This window comes from Molossus molossus, unplaced genomic scaffold, assembly GCF_014108415.1.
Source record: "Molossus molossus isolate mMolMol1 unplaced genomic scaffold, mMolMol1.p scaffold_m16_p_3, whole genome shotgun sequence".
Taxonomy (NCBI): Eukaryota; Metazoa; Chordata; class Mammalia; order Chiroptera; family Molossidae; genus Molossus; species Molossus molossus.
The window spans coordinates 103,475,796-103,498,199 of NW_023425366.1; the positions used below are offsets into that span (position 1 = coordinate 103,475,796).

Genomic DNA, 22,404 nt, shown 5'->3' on the forward strand with positions numbered 1-22,404 from the left:
ACACCAAACTGTGAACAACTCTAATATCCATCAACTGGCGAATAGATGAACCAAATGTGGTGCTTGCACACACACAAAAAATGTTATTCAGCAATAAAAAGGAACACACTATTTATACATGTCACAACACGATTCAACCTCAAAAATGTATGGAAATGTGAAGGAAGAAAGCAAAACACAAAACCCTACATGCATCGCAAAACCACATTTATATGAAAATTCTAGAAAAGTCGTCTCTCTTGGCACAGGGCGCAGATCTGGGGTTGGGGATGGGAATGAAATTGACTGCAAATGAGCACAAGGGAACTTTTGGGGGTAATTGCACAACTGTATAAACTTCTAAAAATCACATGACAGTACACTTACATTGGGGAAGTTTTATAGTATGTAAATTAAATATCAATGAAGCTATTAAAAATGTTTGGTCAGGCAAAATGGTAAAGACAATTTACAGGGCTGCAGATGCACGGATCCTACCCCGAACAATAACAAAAGGATGTAAACAAGGAAACTGTATCACCACTACATTGTGTCATCCCAAGAATGCAAAGTTGGTTGGACATTCAGAACTGACCAATGAAAATGATGGGACCGACCCTGGCTAGTTTGGCTCAGTGATTAGAGTGTTGGTCCAAGGACTGGAGGGTCGGGGGTTTGATTCCTAATCAAGAGACGTACCTTGGTTTCGGGTTTAATCCCCGGCCCTGGTCAGCGTCATGCGGGAGGCAACCAATTGATGTGTCTCTCTCACATCCATTCTCTCTCTCACCTTCCTTCCTTCCCACTCTATCTGAAAAACTCAATGGAAAAATATCCTTGGGTGAGGATTTAAAACAAACCAAAATGATGGGACCAATGTCTCATCAGCTTCTGTAGGGTCAGTGGTGAGGTCCCTGCCCCTGGCTCAGTGTGTATGCTCTCAGCTGGTCTGGTTGCCTGTCGCCCCAGGTGGTTGGGGGATCCAGCTCCCCAGGGGAGCCTTCTTGGAAGCCTGGACTGAGCTGCTGCCTGTGTCTGGCCCCTAAGCATATTCTGTACTTAGTCTCAGTCAGAAGAGCAGAACTTGGGCTGCGACTCTAACCAGATGGGCTTCCCCACAGTTAACTTTCCAGAAAAGCAGGAGATAATCTTCCAGCCTATGCATTTCCTGGGAGAATATCCTAAGATTCTTTGGTTGGGCTGATGTTGATAATGTTGTCCATAAGATGGTGGTAACCCTAGGCACAAACTCACACTACAGTTGTACTGAAAAGATTCATGGAAAGTCATTATTCGTAATGTGTGAAGAAGGTTTTGTTGGGGAAATCCTCGGTGTGGCCGCTTTTTTGCTTTATTAGAGAGTATTTAGTTCTACCGAGGAAAGAAAAATAAGTAGGATGGATGAAAATGATAAGTACACATAATGAGTAGTCTATTAGCTATATCCAGAATTCCTAAGGAATGTTAAAGTTAGAAAATAAGTGACAAACTGAAAGACATGTTCACTGATAAAAGAGCCTAACAACATAACTTACAGGTAGAAAGGGATGGAAGTACTCTCTTCAGGCACTAGCAGGACAGCTATATCATCCCCACATTGGCCACTCATCAGTGCCCCGGATTCTGGCCCACATCTACTGTGCCTGAGAAATGCAGATCAGACTCACAGGAGTTCGTTAGTGCAACTGGTGCCTCAGCCGTAGGTAGGCATGCTTGTCTCGAATCCTCTGTCACACGGCAAGTGTGCTTTCCTGACCCCAGGCTCCTGTCCTGTCCCCGTACAAACTCCACTCTGGTCATTGCATGCAGGGGAGGAGGGGGGAGGGAGGCAGAGAACAGAGAGAGAGAGGGAGAGAAATTGTGTGTGTCTACTCCATCTTCGTCTCTCTTTTCTGGCTCCTTTCTGTGTGCTTTAAGTATCTTATTTTGGTCTCTGAGCTCTGGAAGATCCTGCCACGTAGTGCACTTGGGGGTTATCATGGCATCAAAGTAATTTTCCACATGATACCATTGTCGGCTATATCAAATCAGAAACCATCTATGATTCTTTAGAGTCACTTATTTTAGCAACTCAGGATAATACTGAAGAAGCTCAGACGGATTTACTGAACCATGATGGGATTTACTGAATGGCGGCAACTCAGAGAGGACGGTTTCCTTCTGGTTCTCAAAAGCAAAATAGTGAACGGGCCACTGCTGGAGAAACATCTTATTTATTTATTTACTGGTACATGTTACACGGCTCTTATCTCTAAGTCTAATTCATGGTTATACGTCGAAAAACAAACAATTTCCTATGGTTGGAATTAGTTTAAATAGTATAGGGTAGGCACTATATTATTTTTTAAATTATTGGAAGAGTACTAAGAAGACTAGTTTAAATATAAGACTCTTTGTTTTCCTTTTCCCCTTTCCTTTTCTTTTCTTTTTTCCTTTCTCTTCCCTGCCTGATTCTTTTATTACTTTCCCTTCTCTTGCCTTCCCAAAACAATTTGAATGTGAGGCCTTTAGGTGGGACATGGGGGGAGGTTCATGGGGGGAGCCCCGAGGGAGTGTCCCAGTGCAGGTGGGGGGTGGGGAGGGCATCCATGCTGGAACAGCCAGAGTGAGACATAGAGTCATAAATAAAGTACAAGTGGGACATCACTTCATACACAAAATTCAATGGCAGGTTGATTGTAGAACTAAATGTGAAAAGCAAAATAACAAAGTGTCCATAAAGTAATATAGGAGAATATTTTATGACCCTAGAGCAGTGGTTTTCAACCTTTTTTATCTCATGGTACACATAAACTAATTACTAAAAATTCTGCAGCACACCAAAAAATATAGTTTTGCCAATCTGACAAAAAATATAGGTATAATTTTGATTCATTCACATGGGACAGCTATTGTGTATTTGGCGGTTGTCTTTTTTTTTTTTTTTTTAATTTCACAATCTAAGAAAAAAGAGGTCAGTGACCCTGATTAAATAGTGAGGTATTGCATGTTTTAAAAATTACTGCAACACATCAGTTGAAAATCACTGTCCTAGAATACAGAAAGTTTTCTTAAACAGGGCCATGAAAAGCACTAGTATAAAAGAGATTAAACATTTAAAATAATGAACTTCGATCAAAAAACACCACTAAGAGAATGAAAAGGCAATCAACAAAATAGAAGATATTTGCAAACAAAACACCAGCCAAAAGGTTTGTGAAAGAAGATAAATAACTTCTGCAAATCATTAAGGAGAAAAACAGAAAACAGAAATAAAAATGGGCAAGAGACTTGAACAAGTACACTACAAAAGCATATTTAAACATCCAATAATCAAATGAAAAGGTATTCAATTTCATTAGTAATTATGAAAATGCAAATTAAAACCACAAAGTTATACCACTGGGAATCCACCAGCTCAGCTAAAATCTGTGTCTGACAAGGTACAGCAAGGGAGATTCTCTTCTGCTACTTGGGTGAGTATAAATTATTAAAGCCACTTTGGGGAATGTTTATTTTTTTATGTATTAAATTTAAAGATATACATAGCCTAAGACCAAAAATTTCACTCCTAAAAATTCCACCCAATAAATATCCATCCTTATATGTGCTGAAAGACAAGAATCAGAATATTCTTGAAGGCATTTCTCATACACTATATGTCACCAATAAAGAACTTACAGTTAAACTATACACAAACTTTTATAAACCAATAAGAAAACAATCAACAGAAATATGGATATAACATAAGTTACTTTACACAATAAAATATCCTAATGGCCAAAAAGCATTTGAAAAGATGTTTACCTTGTTAATATCAGGAAAATGCCAACTAAACTGCTATTCAGTGACACTGTGCACCCACGGAATAGGAAAACGCAAACAAACACTGACATTCAAATGGTCCAAATGGTCCGCCAAGACCTGGAGGTTTGAGCTCTCCTCTGCTGTTGGTGGGAGTTGAAGCTTTGCAACACTGTTTCAACTAAAGTTAAATATCTGCCTACCCCATGAGTTAGTTATGTCTGTACTTTTAGGTATGTACTGAAAAGAAATAGGGACATGTGTACCAAAACACACTCATAGCAGCATTATCTATAACAGCCCTGAAAAGGAGACAATACAAGTCCCCAGTTAAATGAACTGTGATACATTTATTCAGTGGAATATTCAACATCCCCAGAAAGGAACAAACCAGCTCTCCACACCGTGCTCAAATGAACCTCACAGATGTAGAGCACAAAGAACACATGATGTGTGAATTCAAACAAATAGGAAAAACGGAAGCAACGTGATTAGGCACTGGTGGTTAGGGGGTAAAATCGTAAGAAAATGCAAGGAAGGGCTTGCCATGAACAAAGATTCTCTCCTTGATCAAACACCAGCAGGGCTCATCTGAGCCTCTTCTCAAGTCTCAACCTTGGCCCATGGAAGCACAGACTCTCAGCCCACCCTTCACATTAAAAGTCTTAAACACTGACATGGTTTCTAGAAGATCAAGGCTGTCTCCCTAGGGTGACCTTGGGCTCCCTTAAAGTGCCTGCCTGAGAAAACACAAGGTCAAAAGAATTTGTTCATTCCAGCCAACCCTGGAAGATAGATACCAACCCTCGTCTTTCTTAGATCATTCGTTAAAAAGGCCTCACAACTGTGGCTCTCTCCTCTTTCCCTCTGCGATGCATATTATCTCCTATGACTCAGGAGTTTCTTTCTCAGGGACCTGAAAGCCATTCCTCGAAAATGAACTCATCAGGAAGGACGGGGCCTCTGTCTCCCGGTGTCTGTGAGAGGACAGAAGCCTGACTTCGACTGTGGCAGCTACAGACCCCGCTGGCCGCATCAGCATTTACACTAACCAACCTGTTCTTGTTTCCTGACTCTTCTGGGCCTGTGCTTTCTCTTCTCCCTGCTCCCTCCTTCTCCTTTGAAAATACCCAGTCACCTCTGTACAAATCAAAGTGATGTTCAAGCTGGACCCGCTTCCCAATTGCAATAGTATGTTACTGATTAGAAACCTGTCCTTAGCCCTCTAACTAGCATCAGGCTTTGTTTATCTTTGACATCATGAAGCGGCGGGGAGGATAGAAAGGGGAGTTCTATTTCTTGACTCAGGTGACCGCTTTGTGCTGAGTCCCTGAGCTTTCCATTTTTATTCGTAAACATTTCTGAAGGTGTGTTAGAGTTCACCATTTTTTAAAAGGGTTAAAAAGCATCAACACTGGCTTGGCTCCTCCCCAAAGGCTTGTGCTCAACTAATCACTTTCTAAGAACGAACACAAAGGCCGCTCATTGCTAGCTTCAGGGAAAAACTCTGCTGACTGAGGTATTGCTAATACAATTCACTGTAGGAAGAACATAGCTTTTCATGCATTAGTAGCCTTTTGAGAAGCCACTTGTATTAGATTTTAAGCATTTGACATTGCATCTTTCCACAGACTTAATGGTTTCTTTACATTTCTTGGAGTGTATGGGTTACAGCATGGGGAACTCCTTGAGGTAGCATCCTGGTAGAGCCTGGACTTTGAAGGATGTTGCATCTTGCTGGTTTTTTTCTTCTTTTATTTTTAAAAAGAACAAACACTTATATAGTGCTTACTATGGGGTTCTGCCTAAGCGCTTTATGTATATTAACCCACTTAATCCTCAAAATGAATCTAGAAGAAAGGTATTATTTTTATCTCTATTTTGTAGACAATAAACTGAGGGCCAGAGAAGAGCTGTTGGCCCAAGATCACATAGCCGATAAGCGGTAGAGCTGGACTTTGAACCATGCAGTCAGGCCTCAAAATCCATGTTCTCCACCAATATGCTGTATTGACTTATAAATGGTAAATGAATAATTTGACTGCATTTGAGCCAATAATACTGTGTTGTTTAGACATATCTAGCATTAAAATAAGTGTGAGTATACAAACGAACAATGGCCAGTCCTTATGTGAAAACAGAACTATGACCCACAGTCTGCAGTAACCAGCCCAGGAAACCAACCCATTAGCCACCGTAACCAGCCCAAGAACTGCTCTCTCAGTCAGACCAGTAGGAAGTCAGACAACTAATTTTTGGTAACTGGTCCAGGAAGCTAAACAATGACAAACAGCAACAATTCACCCCAAACGACTAGAACCTGATTAATAACTGACAGCTTCCCTAATTTCTGTTCCAGCTTCAACTTAGGACCAAACAGAAAGCAAAATATTCTCCCCTGACCCCTCATGTGGGATGCCGCCTTCTGCTTGACCCCGACAGCTTGCCCAGGCCAGCAGCTGCCAGCGAGGGCCAGCTGGTTTCCCTTCCCCCTCTCAGGCCCTCCCACCTCTGCTGCCTTTGAGTCTCTGCCAAGCACAAGTGACAGTGGCCGAGTCCCTTGCAAATAGCAAGTTCTGAATAAATGGCCTCTGCTTTTTCTCATTTGATGGTCTTCGTTTATTTCCCCAAGTGACAACGTCATAACATCTGACATTTAAAGGAAATCGCCACCATCGGCAGAAGTAAAATATATTTCTGAGTCAATAACTATATCGATCATACTTGGGCCTGTGCATACATGATCACAGCCATTACTAAGTACCTCCACCACCCCACCTGGGCCCAGGAGCCTCTTTTACTGTCTTGCTGGTTCCCGCTTACTTCCCCTTCTCTGTGCTCCAACCCTTCCCAAGCCACTAGCTAACATTCATCAGCTCCCTCTTCCTTCCAAGGCCAGCGTTGGTCCTCAGCTCTAGACAACAAATAAACTTTGGAAGGAGTTTCTAAAAACAGCCTTGAAATTTTCTTCTGGGGAGGAGTATGCCTCGGGGCCATTACAAGGGAGGCCTACTCAGGGCTTATTCCAAAATCAAAGGGAGAAGAACTATTTGGCTTTCAAGATCCCTGTTCCAACTGTGAGATTCTGCAGTTTTCTTTTAGACAGAATGAAGGATGGAGCCCCGGCATTTACCCATTAAAGTAATGACAAGTACGTCTAATTTGTAGTATCTGCAACTGATAGTTTGCATTTTAAGGTTAAGATATTTTATTGCTTCCAGATGGTCAGCTTACTTCCAGCCAGAGAAGCATTACTGCAGAGTTTAAGAATAACTATGATGCAAAGAGAGGCTTTAATTATCATATGAAGGATCTAATTAAAAAGACATACAGTAGTCGGCTTTTCACATGTTCAAGCCTATAAAAATCAGTAGTTTAAAAAATTACCTTGCGGAGGAAATTGGAAAATTATTCAATTTGAAGCACAGACACTTGAGGAATTTCGTAAATTAGGGAACAAGAATTAGGTTAACCGCTTGCTCCTAGATGCCTTGATGTCCACGTTGTTCCTTCTACTCTGTTTCATGCCACAAACCTATGAAGGTTCTTCAAGCCGTTTTGCTTCTTTGTGAGTTTATTTCTGGAATGAAACAGATTCTCTTCACTCACTCACTCACTCACTGACTCAAGCAAGCCAGCAGTGAGCAAGCACGTGATCAAGTTCTCGGTCTCTCAACTTGAGACCTGTGTTCAGATCCAGATTCTTCCACTTACTGAGTGATACTGGGCAAAGCACATCACCTCTCTGAGCCTCAGCTCCCTGGTCTGGAAAATGATCAGCCTTCTCCTGAGGGTTCTGGCAGTATATTATGAAACAATGGACATTAGCTATGGTTATCTGCAGAATTTTAGATGAAGCGAAGGACTCCAGGAGGAGGCGTGATCAGTGGGGAGAATTCTATAGAGATATTCCACAAAGCACTGTCTTACCTGTGACCTCCTCTCGCTGGCTCCTGAGCTCTGCAGCACAGGAACGTTTTGCAAGAGGAGCAGTGGTGTTTGTAGGAGGGATGGGCAAAGTCCTGCTGCAGGCAAACGGAGAGATTTGGACTTAAATGCCTTGGAACCAGGAAGCTACTAATGTGTGCTACGGTGACCTTGAATAGACACGGTCTTCCCACTTCCTTGCATGATACCATCAGGACCTCCTGATCCACCTGTTCCCATTTTCTCCATTTGGCACCTGGCGACAGTGCTGGAATGTAAACCTGAAAAATGGCCAGCAAAATGCAATTTAAAAAAGGCCTCATCCAATCCTCTTTCCCTTTGTGGCCTGCAGTCATTTCAGTCATTTGAGAGTCTCCACACCCTCCCCACATTTTGTGCCCTTCCCCCTTCCCATTAGAACTTGATCCGGCCCTGGCCTGTTTGGCTCAGCGGTTAGAGGTTGGCCTGTGGTCCAGAGAGACCCGGGTTCGGTTCCCACTAAGGGTACGTACCTCGGTTGCAGTTTGTCCCCGGCCCTGGTTGGGTTGTGTGGGTGGCAACCACTTGATGTGTCTCTCTCGCGTCGATGTCTCTCTCTCTCTCTCTCCCTCCCACTCTATCTGAACAAAAAATGGAAAAATGTCCTCAGGTGAGGATAAAAAAAAAAAAAAAAGAACCTGATCCAGGGGATTAATGTAATTTGAATAAACCTGAGGTCTCCAAATATGCTAATGCTGTTCTTGGAGGCTGATGCTTCTATACCCCAGTCTTCTTTATAGCTCTGCTGAGTGCAGTGAGGCTTGGCCAAATGCTAGAAAGAGGAAAAACACCCCTCCTTCCACTGCTTCCGGTTGGAAACCCTAATTTATTTGGCACCAAGGTTGCTCCCTTGATAAGCATTACCCAACCCAAGAGCTGACACACAACCTGTAGATCTTTAAATTTCTGTTTTCTACTTCAATTGTTGCACACATTTTTTTGATTAAGGGAAGGTGGATGAGGCCTGGAGGGATCATTATGAAAGCATGAAGCATGATCTCCTTTCCTTCAACTCGGCAGGTAACTAACTGGACAGACACTCCGTTTGCGGGACTCGGTGGAACTCATCAGACAGTAAAGTGGCCCAGGTCAAAGGGTGTTTAGTTTGTTCCCTGAGTGAGTGTAACCGCCTTGCCTAGGTCCTGATGGGAGTTGTAGGTAGCTGATGTCTTTCTGCATATCCTTTCCTTCCTTCCCACCTCCCTTTCCTCCTTCCTTCCTGCTATGTTCAGAAGTCAGAGTTAAGAGAAAGAAGAAGGTTCTAGTCTATACCTCTTTCCCCCCAGAAACAAAGCACAGAGCACTAAGGAGACGCAGCAGGTGTCAGCCAGACCCAGCAGGCCAGGCTAGGTCAGTAACTAATGTGGACAAGAAGGTTCTGGTTGTGAGGATTCAGCTGGTTCTGATAACTAGATTCAGGTAAGTAATACAGGCCAAGTCACTCCTTACTACCAATGACACAGAAGAGGGACTCATGTCTAGAATATATAAAGAAATCTTACAACGCAATGAAACAATAAAAATCCATTAAAAAACAGGAAAAAGATTTCAACAAATATTTCATGAAAGAAGATCAATGAATGACGTGCGTGCATACAGAAAGATGCTTATCATCATTGGTCATGAGAAAAAATGCAAGTTAAAACCACAGTGAGATTATCATTTAATACCCACTAAAATGGCTACGATGAGAAAGACATACTAGACTAAGCACTGGTAAGATGTAGAACTGAATCTCTTATGTGTTGCTAATGACGACATAAATCTGTGCAGACACTCTGGGAGCCAGTTTGGCAGTTTCTAATGAAGATAAACATACACTTACCATATCTTCCAGCAATTCTACTCCTAGGTATTTGCCCAAAATAAATTTTAAAAATTTCCACACAAAGACTTGTATAAAAATGTTCTTAACAGTTTTCTTGATACAACAACCTGATTTCCATCAACAGATGAATAGATAAGCAAATTGGAATATTGCCATGCAATGGAATATTACTTGGCAAGAAAAAAATGGATTATTGATACATGCTACAATATGAATGGATCTCAAAATAATTTTTCTGAGAGAAAGAAGCCAGACAAAAAAGATGTAATTCCATATGTATAATTTTATTTACATGGAAAGCTACCCAGTGTTTTCCTGGGGCTGGAGTTAGGAGAGATTGACCACAGAGGGTATGAGGGAACTTTTTAGGGGTGATGAAAATATTTTCTATCTCGTAAGGAGATCCTGCCATTTGCAACAACACGGATGAACCTGGAGGACAAGCCAGACACAGACATTTAAATAACTGTGTGATCTCACTTATACGTACAATCTAATAAAAGACAAATACCTTAGAAGCAGAGAGTAGCATGGTGGTTACCAGGGGTGGGTTGCTGGGGGAAATGGGGAGGTGTTGACCAAAGGGTACAAAGGTATGGTTATGTAGGATGAGTAAGTCTAGAGATCTGGTATACAGTCATGGGGACTATAGTTAATGATACTGTACTGAATACTGAAAATGTGATGAGAGAATAGATTTCAGATGCTGTCATCACCAAAAAAGGTACTTTTGTGAGGAGAAGATGTATTAATTGCTTGAGTCTAGTAGTCATTTCACTATGTGTACGTATATCAAATAATCATATTGTACACCTTAACTAAATATAATTGTTATTTTAAAACTATATAAATAAAAGAATATTCTCGGACTTGAAAATGGTGGTTGTTACATGACTGAATATATTTGCTAAAACTCATTAAAATGTACACTTAAAACAGTTGCCTTTTATTCTACGTAATTCACACCGCAATAAAATTGATTTTAAAAAAGAATGGGAAAACAACTCTGAACCCCAATACGTAAACACAACCAGATACTGCTAAGACTTCTGAGTGGGCAGAGGACTGACCATGGGGGAGCAGTAACCAAGTTCACCGCAAAAAGGCAAATCAGTTGTGTCAAATCAGAAACTATTTCCCCAAGGGAATCTCGTTCCCATTAGTTTGCACACAGCTGTCTTTCTGCAACTCAAACAGTGGTCTGGCTGGCGACGGTGGAAAGGCGGGCAGCGGTTGGCTTGCTTTATATAAACTCACATCTATCATGCTAAGAATAAAGCCACGCTACTTGTAAGTGGCAGATGATGATGGGGAATCAAAGGTTCCTGAACTCAGAGAGTGCCAACTAACATGCTTTTACGGGTCTGCACTGAGACATGAATATTCTATGCTCAGGGATGCTTTTGAGGGTCTGGAAAGCACGGGGCAGATGTTCTGATGTTGGCTTTATGGATACCAATAAAGAAATCTCCTGTGTATTGGACACAAATAGGCTTTCAACTCCTATCAGATTTAAATATCTCCTTTATCCCTTCTTACAGGAATAAAAGCCTACATATACCACAGCAAACAAATCAAATGCCAGTAGAAATACTCCATGTTTTGGGCTAAAGAACACAAACAAGGGCCACGGTGGGTCACTCTCATAACTCATTTGGATCAGAGGCTGTTCATTTCCTTTTTCAGTTCGTTAATTCACTCACTTATTCAGCCAATGTTCATTGTGCAGCTTCTTGCGTGCCAAGTGTCAAAGAATCAGACAGGTTCTGACTTGAAGTCTCTCACAATCCATTTGGTGATAGAAATTTGAACAAATAATTACAATGCAATATGCGTGTTCACAAAGCTATGGGAACACAGAAAAGGGGGTAACTCACACAATCTAGACAACTAGGGATGATTGGCGCACACACACACACACACACACACACACACACGCAGATGCCAAGGACCAGTTTGGTGGGACATCCCTGACTCTCAACCTTACTTCCAACAAGCTCCCAATAACATCTGTGGATTTCTCTAAATCTATCTAAGGTTAGAAGTAACAGAACAAGTGAAGTTGCTCAGAGTGTCTCTAGTTCTGGGATGAAGAGGATGGGCAATCCAATTTCCTTCATCCTACCGAAGCATAAACCATTTTCTGGGTATGGAGAAAATAGCACTTAGGTATAATTTATTTATTCATCTTATTTATTAATGTGTGTGAATGTGCTTTTTGATTGCCACTATGCCATTATGCAGATACATTTCCCCAAATCCTCACAATGCTTGGATTTTGTTGTATCATTCTTGATTTCCACTCTTTGTTCTGGTTTTCCTTTTTCCTTTTATCTTTGAGATACCTTTAACCCACTTGTCCTCCTAGGAAAGAAGATCAATAAGAAAACCTGTCATGTCTGGCTGGTGTAGTTCAGTGGTTGATCATAGACCCATGCACTAAGAGGTCATGGGTTCAATTCCGGTCAGGACACATGTGCGGGTTATGGGGTTATGGGCCCAGTTCCCGTAAAGGGCATGCAGGAGGCGACCAATTGATGTTCTCTCTCATTGATGTTTATCTATCTCTCCCTCTCCATTCCTCTCTCTAAATTCAATAAATGAAGAAAAAAAAAAAAAAAAAACCTGTCATTTGCAAATTTTGTAATGGTATTTGGGAAATGCAGGTCAGGAATAGAGCACTCGGGGACGGACTGGACCATGGGACGGGCTCTGTCCCTGTCTTCTGGCTCTTTCACTTACCAGCTGCGGGACCCTGGCAAGTTATTAAATGTCTCCACGCCTCGGTTTTCTTATGTGTAAAATGGGCATGATGATAATAGTACTTACCTTATAGGGTTGAGTTAACACATGTAAAACATTAAATAAGTTAAAACGTGTATGAAAAAGCATGACATGTAGTAAGCACCTGAGAAAATTTGCTTTATTATTTTGTGAATAGTATTGTCTCAACTGTAGCTAATTGAAAAGAGAAGTATGTTTGTTTAAACAAAAACTGTGTTGATAATAATACAGTTGGTATTTAATCATTAAAAGATTGGCATAATATTCCTCAGGGAAGGCCTAAGTGACTACAATGAACAGAACCCCAAAATTCAGTGGCTTAAAGTACAAGAACTTTACTTCCTCAGCAGTACAGGGTAAGTATGTCCAGTTAGGTTTTTTTGCTCCATGTGGTGTTTCAGGGCCCCAGGGTTCTTTGGTCTCCAGGTTATTCCTGTCCTGTGGGTCTCGTCATCACCGTCATGGTCGAAGCTGGGTTGCCACCGTTGGGTTCTAGCATACAGAAAAGGGGGAAGAAGGCCCACAGCTGCCCTTGAGTCCCTGGCCAGAGTGTGGCCACAGCGCTTTTGTTCACGTTCTGTTCCGCTTCCTCACAGGCTCACAGCCACCTGCCAGGGACACTGCGAGGAGCAGTGGAGCTGAATCCCGTGTTTAGATGGACGTGAAGCTGACTCTGAAGATAATGACCGAGTTTTGGAAATACTACTCGTAAAGTGGGTGGTAGGATTCTTCTCGGGGCCAGGGCCAAGGAGCAAGATGGCAGTTACAGGACTCCCTGTGATGGAGAGGGTCAATGAGTTGTAGATCCACTGCCCCTTACTACTGAGTTTTCCTTTTCCCTGTCTCCATTGCAATCCCCATGATACCCTCTGCTCTTGCCAAATAACCGTTACATACAATTGCCTTGAGTTGGACATGCCCAGGGCATGAAAGATGGGACTGTGATAGGAAGACTCATGCTCCCCCTTTGAGAAAATCGCATCACCCTAATCCCAGAGCCGTAAATGTATTCATTTATATGGCAAAGGGTCTTTTGATGTGATTAAGATCAAAGACCTTGAGATGGGAGATGATCCTGATTCTCCAGGTGGGCCCAATAAGTCCTCAAACAGCAAAGTATTTTGGCTGCAGGCAGAGAACCCTCACAGGCAGCCTCTAGAAGCCAGAAAAACAAGGAGATGGGTTCTTCCTTTCGGGCTCCAGAAAGAAATGTAGTCCTGCCAACGCCTTAGCCAGGTGAGGCTCACATTGGACTTCCAATCTACTGCACAGAACTGTAAGAGGAACTGATGTTGTTTTAAGCCTCTAAGTCTGTGACAATTTTTCATGGTAGCAAGAGAACACTAATTCAGGGACCTATGTCCTTGGTTGAGAAGAAATGGTGAAGAAGGGACACAGAGACACGGAAAAATGCTGACTGAGAACCAAGGGTTATGAGCACGAGGTGACAGCTAGCCAGGTGAAGGTGGGCAACCTCAGACAATCTTACCCTTAGACGTGTTTGGGGAGGGCAAGGGGCTTCCTGTAGCATGTGCTTTGGAGGACGTTAAAGAAAAGGGTAACCCGGGAGTCTGGGGAACTTGTCCTTGGCCATGAAGCAAGTTAAAGATGGCCAAGACAAAATCCCAAACTTCTATTCATCCCAGAAATTCCACCTGCACTGTAAAAACTCAGGAGGCTTGTTCTTTTCCAAAATATCTGCAGAGTGTTTTGGACTATTCCATATGAATGAACAAAAATTACACTTTCCTGGGAATTTCCTCCAAACGAGTTGTTACATTCAGCAAAACAACTTAAGAAGCAGTAGTTTCGGAGCTTCATGAAATCACCCAGTAGAGCTGGTCTTGAGCTCACGCCACCACCCATTACAGAGAGACTGCTGTTCCTTACAGGCCAGCAAATATATGAGAAAGGCCCCGTGGGGCATCTGAATACATGTTTCCTATGGCTTTGGTGCAAAGGTTCTTGGGCAGCAAATTGTGGACAAAAGAAGCATTGTCTAAAACACCCAGAAGCAAAGTTCTAGTCCTTGAAAAAGAGGATGGGGATCAATGGTTTAACTAGTGCCTCCAGCTTTGACCCTGAGCACTCAGATATACTCTTGTTCACTGGAGCAGGACTGGCCAGGCGGGTCTAGAGTTGGTATGGGGCTGAGTGGGGTCAGGGAGTGTGGCCAAAGCACTGCAGGTAGAAGGCCTTCATCACTGTTACTCTTGTGAATGGTTCGAGCCCCTGGTCATCTGCTCTTTTTCCCAGCTGCCTCATCCACCCAGGTCAGAACCTCACGAGCAGCATCAGCATCCCCGTATCCGGGGACCCATGGCAGGGAGTGCCCAGGCTGTCGGCCTCTCCTCCACTGTCACCCGAAGCCAAAGCAAGCACTGGGCTTCCTATAAGGGCTTTTATTCACAGTAACACCAGGCAATGAACAGTGAAAAGTCACCTTCTACGCTTCTCCTTCCCACCTTTCTCTTTTTTTCACTTAGAATCAATGACAATTTTTTGGTTGTGATGAATGTTTATTAAGTTAAGAAAAGTTGCATGCATAAATAAAATAGAGGCCTGTGTACATGGGAGTAAGGTTCATCTGCATTCAGAAGAACATTCCCAGGCCCCGCCATCCCCCAGCTATTGAGTTGTCCTTGGGAGCAGTGGGGGGTCCCTGAGTGAAAATGAGAAGGGTCCAAGGACAGGGAGGAGGGAAGGACATTCTCCAGAGCAGCTAGTTGGCCTGGACCACCTGAAGCTCATGACTCAGCAAACTGATCCAGCCCACGGGTCCCCCATAGTGAGACCACATTTTTTCTCCTAACGGCAGTTCAAGAATTTGGTGTTACAAGATTTGTTTGCTCTTTGCTTCTCCTGATAGACAATAAGCCCCACGAGGGCAGGGAATGTGTATCCACAATGCCCTGCACACACAGACATACAGCAAGTGCTCAATGGAAGTTCCATCAATGAATAAGTCAGTACATAGATGCTTTGCAGATTCATAGATAAGGTTGTGGATAATTTGTAGAGACAAAGCTGTATACATTTGGAACTCCCTAATAGGGCTCCGGGGAGGACTATGGACTAAGCTGAGCCTTAAAAGGGTCTCGGAGTTTTGGAAGAAATCCAACAGTAGAAAGGAAGCATTTTAGTGCCAAGCAACCTCAGCGCTGCCCTGACTTGGCAGTAGCTTCCCGGTGCTTTCTCCTGGTGGACCTACTAGGGAAAAATGTGAAACCTGCCTACTTGTTATATGTACAATTTCAGAAATTACATTCATGTGTCTCTGTCATTGCATATATTGAATATCAGTGAATTTTGAGTTCTTTCTCATTTTGGGTAACAATAAACAGAAGTTCTAATATTTCCTTCCTGTCACCCAGTGTGTGGCCTTATGCTGCCTACAATACTCTCAGCACCACTTGGTCTCCCCCATTTACTTACCCCCCTCTTAGTTTTTCCCCACTACACTGGGAATTCTTGAAGGGGTACATTCATATCCCCCCCCCCCCGAAAAACAAACAAACCAACAAACCCAATAACTCTAGTACCTGTTCCAATGCTCAGAGGTTATGAGTGAAGGCTCCATCTCTGTTTCTGGCAGAGGAGGTAGACTGGCGAACCTCTGTAAAGACACGCTCCCTGGTTTCCCTCGGTGAGCCTACAAGTATTTTTTCTCCTGTGATAGACCTGGCTGAGATGCAAGAGATTTTAACAGGCAAGCAAAGGTAAGAGTCAAGTCAGAGCTACACGTCATAAGAACCATGGTGATGAGCGAAAAATGTATTTGGAATCAAAATCCTTGGTGACCTCTGGACAGAAATACATCAGCCTCCTTCTTTTCAGTTGGCTAAACAAACACACCAATAAACCTCTTTAAAAAAATGTTTGTCATTTAGCCTGGCCGGTGTGGCTCAGTGGTTGAGCATCGACCCATGCATCAAGAGGTTGCCGGTTCGATTCCTGGTCAGGGCCCATGCCCAGGTTGTGGGTCCGATCCCCAGTGCGGGGCATGCAGAAGGCGGCCAATTGATGTTCTCTCTCATTGATATTTCTGTTTCTCTCTCCATCTCCCTTCCTCTCTCTCTAAATCCAATAAAGAATATTTAAAAAGAAATGTTTGTCATTTAACTGAGTTTTATGATCAGGAAAGATTTTCAAGTCATCTAAGATAAATTTCTTATTTTAAAGTCAAGAACTGATTTGCTCCATGGTAATAGAGGTGGAGTAGAACCCAGATCTCCCGCTGAGCAGTCCACACAGCCACCGAGGTGCAGTTTTGTTGGTTTTACTGGCTGGATTGGGCAAATGCTGTACGGACAGATGGAAGTGATTGAGGGAGGTCACTCATCCCTCTGGGAGCCTCTGGGTACAGGGCAATTGATGACTGTACACAAATCCTTTAGTCTTTGTGTTTGTAGTTGAAATGGCTAGGTGTGCTCCTTTAGGGCTTGAGAATTTACTCAGTAGGCTGAACCAATTCAATTCTGTTCCTTCATGTCAGTTCACCCTTCATTTATACACACCTGTTGGCCTTACTCTAGAGTTTTCTTTCTTCTATCCAGGTATGCAAGTGATCAGAGAGCTTCCCCAGCCTTGTGTGCCTTCTCACTACTGATTTCATAAGCAGCTGATATACAATAAATATTTAGCTCATTATGTTTTGCATATCTAACACATGCCAGGCAAGTTCTTAAATTTTGGGTGTCATTGACCACATTGGGAATCTGATGGAAGTTACAAATCTTTCCCCCAGAAAAATGCCCATATGACACATCCCTTTTTTTTTTTGGTATCTGGTTGAAGGTGTTTATGGGCACCTCTGGGCACCTCTGTGGAGAGGAGCTGGTTAGGAATGTGGAACAGTGTTCTTGAGAAGAATGGAGGATCTAGCTCAAGTTAGACACCACCGATTGGTAATGTCCCCAAGATTTCAGGTGATGTGATTTTCCCTAGGCATACTCTCTTGCCTGGGTGCGTGGGTGCAAGAAAGCAGATGGTGAGACTGATTTAGAGATGGAGATTGCCGGGTCGGGGCAGTGGAAGACCGTGTATATGAGTGTGTATGAATTGTGGCCGCTACTGGGAATGTGTTTGAAATGAGTATCCAGAACTCAAGAATAACCAGGGAAGGCAGAGAAAGGATTTAAGAGGGGATAAAAGGGCTTAGATGCCTGGCAGGGAGGGAGAGAGGGGTTGCTGGTGGCTGGAGAATTTGGTTGGAACTGAGAAAGGGAGAGGTTAAAAGCTAGGGAGTGGTGGTCACAGGATGGGATCTTAGTGCAAGACTACAGAGGTAGAGTACTTCTGTGTGGTGACAGGGTTTAGGGTGTGACCATGAGTCTAGAGTGTCAGATGTTGCTTATGAACACAGAAGCTGTCTAGCATGCATGCAGAAGGTGAGGGGAGAAGCCTGTAAGGGGCATGATAAGATAACCAGTTAATTTGGGCACGATACCTTTTTGGCTTTAGGCGGAGAAAAGAAATCTCTCTGAAGTTGAGTCTTGCCTGGAAACTTCATTAATGTGAGGACATTTTTTTTTCTACTTTGGTTTCTGTCTCCTACCCCCAAATAGGAAGATGCTTGAGAGACATACCTAACTGTTTAGAGCCACTTACTACTGGGGACCCTAGCTCAATGCCTCAACCTCCCAAGTTTAGGTCCAATGAATATTCAAGAATTATTTTTGCAGAACTCCCCATTGATTGTGCTAGCTTCCATGTGTAGTGTGGTTATAACAACACCTAACTCAACTGGGCATTCAGTGAGATAATGTTGGGACCCTGCCTGGCCCAGCAGCTGTCATATAACTGCTCAATAACTCAGGTTTCTTTTCACTCAATGTCTTTTGTGCCCAACACCTGTGGTTAAAAACTGTCCCTGTGCTTCCTACCTGGCTTTTTCATTTAACTGGTTTGTATTCACTTTCTTGTACATTATACAAAGCAAAACCATAAAAATGATATCGAACCCAGGAGTAGGGTTCCAAAGGATGAAATAAAAGGATTGTTCTATGTTTAAAAAATCAATATTTAAAATAATAAATAAACAACAAAACAAAACAACACTTTAGTTAGATTGAAACGACGTGGTGGAAACTAGTAGACTCATTGCCTGATCTTTATTAATTGGCAGCCCGGTTTCATTTTTAGGACCAAGGAATCAAATGGACCAAGGAGGGGCTTTGAATTCCAGCATTTAGAGCTCTTAGCTTTGGAGAGAGAAGAGATCATGGAAATTCAGGAGCTAAAATATGCTTCGTATAATAAAACGCGTATAGAGGTGTGGGTGGACATAGAAACTGACTTGGTGGGTTAGAATTTGCACACGGAGGGAACCTACCTAGTCCACTAATGCCTGGCCTGGCTCCCAAAGTAACAGAATCCAAGTCTCCAGGCCAGATTTTCCCTCTAGCCATTCCCAGCCACGCAAAGCAGAGCTGCGAGCACACAGAAAGGGATGTCTTCATCGCCAACCGGGATGGAGCAAACCCGCCCGCTCGGGGAGTGCTGAGAACCTAAGGGTCCCTCCAACGCCTGTAGCAGCCAACATGACTTGACTGCCCCATCCCGTGCGGTGCCTGCTCTCCAGGCGCCCCCACCCTTTCCGGGTGCGCGCGCACAAGCCGGCGAGCCGGGGAGCTGTGCGCCCGGCAGCCTGAGGGCGGCGGCGGCCGACAGGCTTGTGGGGAGGGGGTGGCTAGGGGCGGCGGTGGAGGAGCTGGCGCTGCAGCGGGTCCCCTCGGGCCGCGCCCCGCGCTCCGCCGCCACCTGCGCATCCCCTCCGGACTCTCCAGCGCTGGGGCTGTGTGGGCTCTCAGTGCCGCAGCGGCGGTATCACTGCGTCCACCAATTAGGGGAGTCGGCGTTTGGCTCCTAGGGGCGCGGGACGAGCAGAGCCGCCCGTTCCGGCGAGCGGAGGGTGCGCCGCGCGAGTCCCTCCCGCCGCGCTCCCCGCGACGTTTTCGGAGGGGGTTAGAGAACTGCTGTGACTTTTGAGGTCCGACTCCTCCTTCCGGCCAGCCTCCTGACGCGCCAGCCCGGGGAGAGGCCAGTGTGACCGGCAGGCCTCGAAGGCTCACGGCGTGGTATTGGGACTTGGAACGTGTCCCGGAGCCCGCGGCTCGTGCGCGCTGGTTAGTTTGGCGCGGGGTGGGGTGTCTCTCGGCGCGAGGGGCGGAAAGGACGTTGTGCTCTGCCCCGTTGCCTACCCTCTAGTACTGCTCCCACTTTGAGAGTAATTGAGACTTGAGTGTGACTGCGGAGCCGCGAGGATGCAGGCGCCAGGAGCGGGCTTTCCTTCCCTCTGCCCGGCGTGATGGAGCGGGTTGGTGAGCGGAACAAAGGCACGCGCCCGGAGAAGCGGGTCCTTGGCTGAAGACCGCGGGTTGCGCTCCGCGACGGCCGCCTGCTGACTAGAGCGGTGGCTGTGCGGCCCGAGGCGCGGCGCGATACCCTGCCGGCGGGCGACGAACCCTGAGCAGGGCACCTGCGCGCCGATCCCGTCCCGGCGCCGGGGCAGCCCACGCCGCCCGCCCGCTATCCCTGGAGATCGCTGCTATCGCAGCTCCACTCCTGGCGGCCCGAAGGCCAGCGGCGAACCACTTGCTGGTGCGGAGGACAGGCCCCCGGCCCCCGGCCCTTCACCGAGTAGCCAAGGCGCTTGGAAGGGGCCGTGCGCCTTGGAGTAAGCAGGCATCTCCGGGAGCACTTCTACACACCCAGGGCTTCCACGTGAGCAATTCCACTCCCCTACTGAGCGCCCTGTTCTCTCAACCGTCTCCGCTGCCAGAGCATCCGCTCTGTGGGGCCGGGAGTGGCTGGGACTCTCACCAGCCGTTCCGGAGAGTGAGGCTCGCACGGCCCCGGCTGCCCCGCGCCTCGCCAGAGCCCGATAGGGCGCAGGTCCGGGGTGAGGGCCGGCCGGGCGTGTTTGATGGCTTCACTGAGAAGAGTCAAAGTGCTGCTGGTGTTGAACTTGATAGCGGTGGCCGGCTTCGTGCTCTTTCTGGCCAAGTGCCGGCCCATCGCGGTGCGCAGCGGAGACGCCTTCCACGAGATTCGGCCTCGCGCAGAGGCGGCCAACCTCAGCGCGCACAGCGCCAGCCCCATCCAGGATGCGGTCCTGAAGCGCCTCTCGCTGCTAGAGGACATTGTCTACAGGCAACTGAATGGTAAGGATGCTCGCTGGCGCCCACGGGGCTCGGTAAACCCCGGGGGCCTTGCGCGCGGTGCGGGGTTTACCTGGCTCCCGCGCGCTCCCTCTTACCCAGTCTGCCCTGTCTTGGCTAGAAGGCCGGGGCTGCTGGAAAGAATTACATGTAAGTTTGCTTTTATTGTGGAAACATGTCAGTACAGCTGGCTCCCGGTCCTAGTGTGCAGGAACGCGCAGGAATCACTACCTGGCGACTAAATCCCAAGTGCAGAAACCGGTCGCATGGCCAAATGGGACTGACTTGGAGGAAATGGCTCATACAGCCCAATGTTTGGTGGAGTCCGACAGGGAGGAACTTTGGTGGGCTTATATGTTTGCAGGGTCAAGGCCTCAGGTGTGAAGCTAATGCTCCTCGGTACTAAATTGGATAAGGCGGTCTTCGCCGCTTATAACGAGGGCTCCTCCTCCATTTCTCAGCCTAGGTGGAGGCTGCTATTAAAAACACACCTGGCTTCTCCCAGAGAGCTGCCTGAGGGCCTTGTTCAAGTTCATGGTGGGTTGGGGAAGCAGGCTATTACAGTGTTGTAAAGCGAGGTGTGCCATCTAATTACAGCAGGTTCTCCAATAACGAGGATTCCTGCAATCTCATTTCCTTAAAACGTTGATGAGATACTGTAGAAACTTAGATATTGCTTATATCAATTAGTTCGTGGTAACATTAGTTTCGTTATACCAGTCTTCTTCAAGTCACAGAACCTATCCAGAATGTGAAGTGAGGACTTACTGTGAGGACAGCTGTCAGAATCTGTCCCACCTAAAATGTTCTCTTTGGTACTTTAGGAGAAGAGGGAGACTTAATGTGCCCTGGTCACATCTGGTCCAGAGACTGATAGATCATTGTACACTTGTTGGTCCCAAGGTCAGACTGAGAAGTCCCTTAACTACAAGCAGCTCTCCAGGGTCCATACAGTTGGTATCTAAGGCAGATCCAAGGCTGCCACCTCCTTTTCTGAGTTTATAACATATGTTCTCATGGTAGTTCCAGAATTAGAGATAATCATAAAGATAATGATAACAACAATTGGTGGAATTCTTGCTGTGTGCCAGACACAATGCAGAGATGTCGTAAGTGCATTATCTCATTGAATTCCATCAGACATGAGCAGAGGAGTCTTGGAGAGGTTACCTAAGTTGCCTGGTGTCCTGCAGCTAGTAAGCGGTCAGGTCTGGAATCACAGTCTATTGTCTGGTTCACCACAGAGCCTATGTGCTTGACGACTTCTATCTACTGTTTCCTCCTAATTACAAAAAATATTAAGTTTGATGACAAGAAGATTTTGCATTAGGAAGACCCAACTCAACTGTCTTCCCTGCAGTTACAGTGAGAGACCAGGCTGATGGCAGGAAGAAGGATGACCCCAGACTGTCCTTTTTCTGCCCTCCAGTGATTCATTCTGGGTCCTTCTAGGTGGGATGTGGTCAGATCTCTGAGCACCCTCTGAAAGGACCCCTTGGACTTCGCCATGTCATTCGGCAGATATCCAGGGGATGCCTTGAGCTTGTCTCTGCAGTGGGACGCTGCAGTGTCACCAACCCTCACAGACAGTGTGGCCAGGCCCTCCATGTGGCTTGCTGTGGGGGTTGTGAGGGCACGCTTCTCCTGAGTGTGAAAAATCAAGGCACAGAATGAGACAAAACCCACAGTTCATTCTGGAGGAATTAGAAGCTTATGGTGCGGGCCTTATTATTCTACACAGATACCTGCCGTCGATGTACCCAAAGGACCCAAAAGTGAGCGTGAAAATAGCCTGAGCTCCCTCACTGCACTCAGGGACATGGTTGTTTCAGTACTGGTTTCAGTTAGGAAACGGAATATGATATAGTCATGCACTCCTAAAGGTCCCAAATAGGAATAATT

At 45.3% G+C, this 22,404-nt stretch overlaps 1 protein-coding gene across 1 annotated transcript in view; it reads left to right on the top strand.

Annotated features, from left to right (window-relative positions):
- Positions 1-20,267: 20,267 nt before the first annotated feature.
- Positions 20,268-22,404, top strand: part of GALNT17 (polypeptide N-acetylgalactosaminyltransferase 17) — a 433,455-nt gene continuing 431,318 nt past the window's right edge. The window contains exon 1 of the mRNA XM_036279727.1: positions 20,268-20,505. Within this exon, the coding sequence (XP_036135620.1) occupies positions 20,268-20,505 (238 nt within the window). The remainder of the gene's footprint in view (positions 20,506-22,404) is intronic.